This window comes from Stylophora pistillata, chromosome 1, assembly GCF_964205215.1.
Source record: "Stylophora pistillata chromosome 1, jaStyPist1.2, whole genome shotgun sequence".
Taxonomy (NCBI): domain Eukaryota; kingdom Metazoa; phylum Cnidaria; class Anthozoa; order Scleractinia; family Pocilloporidae; genus Stylophora; species Stylophora pistillata.
Genome location: NC_142519.1, coordinates 23339238 through 23346796, shown reverse-complemented (window position 1 = coordinate 23346796; position 7559 = coordinate 23339238). Strand labels below are relative to the sequence as shown.

The window sequence follows — 7559 nt, the reverse complement described above, 5'->3', positions numbered from 1 at the left end:
ACGCTATAAGCCTCAGTTTTAAATATTGCTATGCATAGATCCTGTTATATATTGTGATATTGGGCTTTAGGTTACTCTTGCGGGAAGCTGCCTCACGAGTTTGTAGGTTTAGACACATTTTGATGGAACAGAACAAAGGCCAAACCAAAGCAAACCCGAATTACTTTCGACACTCGATTAAAAACTTGCTTTTCCAGTTAAGCTAAGTTAACAGCCTATCGAGTTGGTCCCTAATACTTCATTTTTCAGCTAGAATCGAGAATTGAGGGTTGAGGATGAATGATCGAGTTTCAACTTAAAATTTGTATGCTAAGTGGCTGGTACAATTCAGTGGGGAGTGTGTTACTCTCTGTTCATGCTTTACCACTTCAGTTGAGAAAGCTAGATTTCTTATTGTTTAATATGCATGAAAAATTAATCTACAAGTCGACGTAGTAGCTAAGTGAATGAGATGTCATAAGCGAGATGATTTAAACATTATTTTGCGCTCTAAAACAGGTTGAGTCTTTACACTATGGAGGATCTTCGGAACAAGATTATGGCCGTGATAAAATATTCCACCACTCCAAAGGTTAGTTGACTAGAAACGCTAGTTCTTACAGATAGGTCTAGTTTTTATTTCATTGTAGATAAGAATAAAACGAGCGCGTTTTCATTGAAATCGCAATGTCGTGTTAGCCATCTCATCAGGCTTCTTCCCTATTTGTTTATCTGCTTCTATTCTGCAGTTCTAAAAAACTCAAAAAAGCGGTTTTCTTTGGACACTTCTATTCAGGCGACATCGCCTTTCACGGACTCAATCTAAGTTCCAAACTGGTAGCAATGGACTTTGCGAGCCAGTAATCTTATCGGTTATCTTCATTGAAGGGACAGTCATCGATGGAGTCTTTTCTTAGTTCCCAGGATGTTCCCTGATTAGAAGGGCCCCTGTAGTAGTCAACAAAATGTTTAATTTTAATAAAATTCCAAACGAGAGAAGATAAAAATAAGTCTTTCTCGTGGTTGTAATTACTTTTCTGTTCCAGTGGAAGATTTTACGTGGATGCGTGTGCCGTTGTGCATTCGTGTGCTGTTATGGGTGCAAGTGTGTCAACTGTGATGCTCAGCTACGAGATAGTGAGGCAGACTGGGAACACTTTCAGTTGCCTAACAACAAGAATTCCCAGACACCTCCATTCTTTCCACCTGGGAAAGTTATTCATGTGGTCAAAACTGTGTCTGTTCCAGGGTAAGTTAAAGATGATTTAAATCATCAAACGCTACTTCTAGATGAGAGCAGACTTTACCTACCAACTATTACTCTGTCTAACTGTAGACCTGGCTTTCTTGTGTGTCTGTCTGTCTGTCTGATCGTCTGTCTGTTTTCTACCTGCCTGCCTGACTGGCAGTGATCGTGATTCGTTATCGTACCTTTCATTCGTTTCTTGCTCACAGCCGATGCGGTCGGAAGGGGACCATATTCGAGCCGGTTTGGGCTGACTTACAGGACTTCCAGACAATTCAAATCTCAGGCCTTATGTGGGAGGACCACATGCCGGACTTTGTTCTAAAGGCGCTGAATCAGTGTCTTCCTTCCAAGGAGCAAGAAGAGAATGTTCTTTCAGCCCCAGATCCATCATTTCCTAACGTACTAGAGGTTCCTTTGTCACCATTTGTGGAGCCTAATCACTTCCATAAGCAAAATAATCACATTGCGTCAAGATCACTTCAAGAAGGTACATATTCATTTAATACCGGTTTTAAAGGTGTAAGGTCACGGTGTTTTCCCTGGGTGGGGAGGAGAGTGGGAAGGAATGGGGGAGGGAGGGGTTTTCTGTTTAATCAAGGATGGCATTGGCGATAGGTCAAAGGATCGTATGTAATAAAAAAATTAATAGAATCTTCCTAAAGATCGTGAACTGGCCTTCCCATAGACTTGAACAAAAGCATATAATTAATTCATGTAGGTAGGCATCACAATCTTGCTGTTTCTGATTTAGTCTTTTGAAGCGATTTTTGTGCAGACTATTTCGATTGTGTGAGTATTAACATGGCAATGTTAATAATAATTAGATTAAGCCAAAGTCTAAAAGCAGAGCTTGAAATTGTTTGGAGCAACTTCCGGATAGATGCAAATTCCTGTACTTTGGTTGCGTGGTGTAGATCCCATTAGTGAAACACAACCTTATTTGCAGTCAAATATGCAATGATTGTCAGAAAGTTGAGTCCATTATCATCTGTTTCCTTACCTCAGCGAACGCAGTCTATGATACAGATGACGAAGTACTCGCGAGAGTTATTTCTGCTGACTCTTTAGCTTCAGGTAAGGCCCTGTATGATTGTGGTCCAAAGTATCTTAAGCCCTTATACCTTCCGTTAACAGTGTTAATCAGTATTATTCTGTAACTTGTATTCAGTAATTGCTTTATTGCTGTAAAATGCCGACCACCATTCTTTTGCAAAGATCATGATTCCTTCCCCTATTTCAGTTCTAATCTTTGTAATTATTGGTCTTGGCTCACCTTTTACTTCCTGGATATCGACATATCTTGACGTATAAACCGATAACATTTGATACTACTTCACACCGCTCTTCACTTTCTGCTCTTTCGTCTAACTTCTTTTTCCTGCTGGTTTGCTTTATTGTAGTTAGCTGCTGTAACCTATGGTCCAGTTTATTTTCTCTCTAGTTTTACTATGGTGCCAGTCATCTTCATGCACTCGCGTGGAACTATAATTTCTATCGTAATTAATTGTTGACCCTTTTTGTTTTAAAGTTCTTCGTCGTCGTTGTTGATATTGTTGTTGTTGTTTGTTCCACTTCGGCTGTTACTTGTACCCTTCGAAGTTTGCGTTTTTATTTAAATGTATTTATTTCTTTTCCGGAGCAAGCTGACATTTCTTATGATAACAAAATTCAGATGTACTTATTTGTTATTGATTGATTGATTGATTTGTTTGTTTGCTTGTTTGTTTGTCTGTCCTTGTTTGTCTTCCTTTGTTCGCTCTGCTCTTTTGAGTCTTGATTTGTAAATCAGTCAAACTGTCGCCTACATGTGTATGATTCAGTTAGATCAACAAATGACCAAAAATGTAGAAAATAGGACACACAATACAGCGCATCTCATAGCACAGCGCTTGGTAAAGCACAGGAGCTTACTGACAGTTATTTTTGTAACAACAACAAAAACTCAGATAAATTGATATGAAGAAAACTGTTAATTCTTGAAGTGAAAAATTATTCAAACTAAATAATTGACCTGGGAGTCGCGCACCAAACATGCATAATTCTAACCCAAAATATTTAACGAGCTCAATGTTTAACGTTCTTATCAGATTTAATTGTCTCGTAAATTGTTCTTTGCATGTACATTTGCGGCATGAAATCCTCACGTCGAGTTTCCCGTCTTCCAATGAAAGCTTCTGTTTTTAACTTTTTTCTCTTTTTCTCTGTAAACTGTTATTTTTCGTTTCTTCTTTGACTAAACAACAGAAGTTGGACTTGACGTTCCTGCTGATATGCAAAGCCTCGACAGCTTTGAAATCAGCGTAACTACAGTTTAGACAAGGTAAAGTTCAGCATGCTTCTCTGCTTTCTCTTAAGTTTATCCCTCAGTGAATACTAAATTAATATCCCGCATGCTCAGTATTCATTTTCGGTTAACAGTTTGGACTTGACGAAACTTCGGTAATCACTTGTGTCATTAAAACGTTCAAAAGGTAACACTACGAAGCCACGAGAGAACCAATTTTTTTTTTATTAGTTATTTTATTCAGTGGGATATTGCCGTGTTAAATTAGCCATCAGAATAAAAACAAATGTACGCTAAAATTAAACACTGAAACTCCTTGCGATAAACTTAAACGGAACTGTGTTATTTTTCATTGCTGTAAACTTTTACACTGTTTAAATTTTGGCTTCAGCGCCAGACTGGTAGGATTGTTAGCATCATTGATAGACAATTTTAATATTTTTTATAAACGTTAGACACGTTGCTCCGCCTATTGATTCAAAATCACGTCTAAACAATTTTTTTTTATATCTGTTTATCGTGAATATAGTAGGTGGTTTGCGTGTTTGTTTCTTTTTTTCTTTGGAGGGAGCGACTTTGTTAAGTGTTACACCCTTTTGTTCTCGTCGTAATTTATCTCTCAGTGATCGCATTCTTTGCTTTACTGTGTTTTCTTCTCAATTTTCTTTGTTTCCTTGTTCGTCTTGTTATTGTTAGAGGGAAGAGGTGGAGTTAGAATTTTTTTTTGTCTTTTTTCTTGATGGCAAACTTTGTGTTTTTTTATCCTTTATTTTTGCGTGGTTTTCAAATGCCACTTTAAATCAAGCGCATGTGGACAACTTGGAAATCCTTTATTAGCTATAGGGAATTTTGTTCAGGTCTGTTTCTATTTTCTTATCGTTCGCCATTCCACTAGAATCTCATAAATATAGTTGAAAGTAAATCACAGAGCCGTTTGGATTATTCGAAAATTATTTGTATCGACAGTTCCTATAACTGTGGTGTCATTTGTAAGTATTTTTTGTTCTTACAAGGTCTGTCCGCCACCTTTCTCTCCTCCTCAATTTATCAATTTTCGTCTTGACTCGTGTTAAAAAAAATGTCGTAACATAGAAGACCTCAAATATTACATCGATTTTTTGTTAATTATTATTTTTTTTCTCCTTTCATTTTTCCGTACAATAGAGCTGAATCATCCTTTATGGCGGGTATCTGCGCTGTCTTCAGAGTCACGTAGAGCACCGATTGCGCGCCCGGAAAGCGGCTTTGAGGATTCCGATTTAGAGGAAAGTGCACCGTCTTCACGTGTTTCCGCAACCTGGGCTAGTTACACACTTCCTTCTGTTAAGCAAAGCACCGATAACGTTGTCATTGACAGTCATCCGCGTCCTCGTGCGAGCACAGACCTTTCTGAATCACCAACCTCAGAAAGATTCTCAAAACTTCAAAACGATACAAGAAACGCTACTTCTTCTGGTTCGATTCCGACAAATGTTTCTTGTACGCCCCGATCAAATGGGGTTCCACCTCCTAAACCTCCACGAACATTCGAGACAGAAAGGTCCGAGGGTAGGCAGAGTTTCAGATACAAACCGCCGCCGAAGCCGCCGCGAACTTACGAGTACGAGTCTCAAATTCAAGCGAACTTTTCTTCATCTTTGTGCTGGAATTTTCCTCGTCCACGAGCACAACGGTATCAGACTCAGTTTTCGTCTCCAGATCTCGACGGAAGTAATCTTTCCTCTGACTCGTTGGACGGAGCAGAATCTGGGGAAGTACTGCCTCCTTATAGTCCACATCGAAACCGTAGACAAGATGAGTTTACTTTTCGGGTAATCAACGACCATGTGAACGGTGACCTCAGACTCGAAAAAGAAAATTCTTCTTTCTCTAAACAAAATTGCCATTTAAATGGAGAGGTTGCCCGAAGACCGAAGGCACGGTCGATTGAATCATCGGGCCCCGAGTCTCGGTTTTCGGTTTCGGATTCGGGCCTTCATATTTCACAAGAAGAGGAATTCTTGCTAGGATCCGTCAAACCGCGCGGGGGAAGGCGAAAAAGAAAGCCGATTAAACAAGCCGCTTCAGAGATACTCCAGCACTCATGCCCTAGCGCAGACCAGCCTCTGATTACGCGAAGAACTGATGCAAACTTTTTGGAGACCACGTTATAACACAGCCGGAAGTTATGGTGATTTGTGAGGTGTAAACCCTTAGTTTGCCCATGGGGGAAGTCCCGTTTATGTACCCTAGGTTTAGTTTTATTGGAGAGAGTAGGCAACAAAAGTAGTGAAATCTTTAAATTCTTATGACAAGTAGTACTAAAACATACTGTTTGATATAAACCCAGCGGACAAGAGCTTAAACAAGGTTTGTATTTTTACGTTTGTTTCACAACTTAGTGAGCTTCGTGACGGAACTCAGCCTGAAAGGCCTGGGTAGTTCTTTGAATGGTCGTTACTATGGTAAGTTACGTAGAACAGAGTGCCAGAAAAGGCCTGGGAAATCCCTTTTTTTTTCTTTCTGAGGAATTGAATGCACAAGTTTCCTGGAAATTTAGAATTTTGAGAGAAATCGTAATTTATACTCAAGACTTACGTGACACTGGCGAGTAATGATGCTTTGGGCTTAAATTCCTTATAAACATGCTGATGTATTTCCCTTTTGAAAAATTTATCACAATGGCAGCTCCTTGTCAACCAGCTTTTCTTAACTTTAACGCGTTACTTGCCTTCATGAAAGCACTTTTATTCAATTGCTACGAACCGCACGAACCGCAATATTACTGCTCCAATAAGGCATTGTAAAAAGCGCGGGAAAACCCTTTCAGCCAGATCACCCTTACTCTTTTTCCATGATCGGTTGTAAAAATGATCAAAGTAATTTTAATCGATGAAATCAAGCAACATGCAATCTTTCTAGCTAGTTAGAGATGTCGAAGTAATATTGTCTACGTCTTGTAGGCTCAACGGCTCTGAGCCTTTTATTTAACAAGTGTTATTTATTACAGATGTACCTACTATGTATTGAAACTTTATGAGAAAAACCAAGATATACATAATATATAATTTATAGTGGTGTTCAATTCTAAAGATATGTGCTATGAATATTCATTTTTGTTTTAAAGCGTTTTTATTCGGAAGGTTTTACAGCAGCATTGTTCGTAACTTAATAATTTATTTGTTTGTTTTTTATTTTTGCTTTTGCTATTATAACTGAATCTTTTTTTGGAAATGTTTCCACAGTATTTATTCCATACTGTGCTTTAACTCGATAATATATGGGTAAAAAATATGATTGATTGATACAGATATTAGAAGTAGTAAATTGATAGTTATTGCATTGCATGCAAAAAAGATGATTAGAAAAATTATTAGAAATAAATTTGAATTACGAGGAGATGAAAGGTCTCATAAATTCCCATGCTATGTTCAAGAGGTCCTGTGTTTTTCTAATCAAGTGTCATAGTTTTAAATTTTTTATTGCACTCATGGCTTGATTCTGATCTAAGCATATCATGCTGCATATGCCATAGTACTTCATCTGCCTGTGTTGTGTTCAGACGGTCTAGCAATTAATTTTGAATACATCATTGACCCAAACCGCTCTTCTTGCACCAGTCATCTGACGGAAACGCGATCTTGTTTTTAGTCCAGTGTTCGAAGTAATCTTGTTGTGCCAGACGCACAATTCTACTGCAAATCGTTTTGCGCTGCGTTTTATACATCATTGATTTAAGTGACACCTTTTGACGTTGGTCATTTGACGGAAATCAGATAACGTTAGTATCCCGACCATTCAAGGAGTGTAGAGACCATTTTAGTCCAAAGTTCAATCTTGCTGATCATTACAGGGTCCTCTACGCTTTAGATCTTGTGTCGGACTTGCTTAATTCCCTTTATGAATTATTGACAATAATCCCGCAGGGAGAGTTCAGATGACCATTACCTCTGCTTATTACTTAAAGGGTAAATTTTCACAGCGAAAATACACTCATTTGGCTTTTGGTAAACTCTCCGTTCGGTTACTGTTAAGAAAAAGCACGAAATCGAAGGATCATTCCATTCC

At 38.5% G+C, this 7559-nt stretch overlaps 1 protein-coding gene across 2 annotated transcripts in view; it reads left to right on the top strand.

The window, feature by feature from the left end:
- The window catches only part of LOC111331398 (diacylglycerol lipase-beta), a 27359-nt gene extending 20469 nt beyond the window's left edge, over positions 1 to 6890 (top strand). For both annotated transcript variants that reach the window (XM_088745517.1, XM_088745523.1), the window contains 5 exons: positions 499 to 571; positions 1026 to 1228; positions 1435 to 1715; positions 2234 to 2302; positions 4677 to 6890. In XM_088745517.1, coding sequence (XP_088601643.1) covers positions 499 to 571; positions 1026 to 1228; positions 1435 to 1715; positions 2234 to 2302; positions 4677 to 5665 — 1615 coding nt within the window. In that variant the 3' untranslated portion in view covers positions 5666 to 6890. The remainder of the gene's footprint in view (positions 1 to 498; positions 572 to 1025; positions 1229 to 1434; positions 1716 to 2233; positions 2303 to 4676) is intronic.
- Positions 6891 to 7559: the final 669 nt, after the last annotated feature.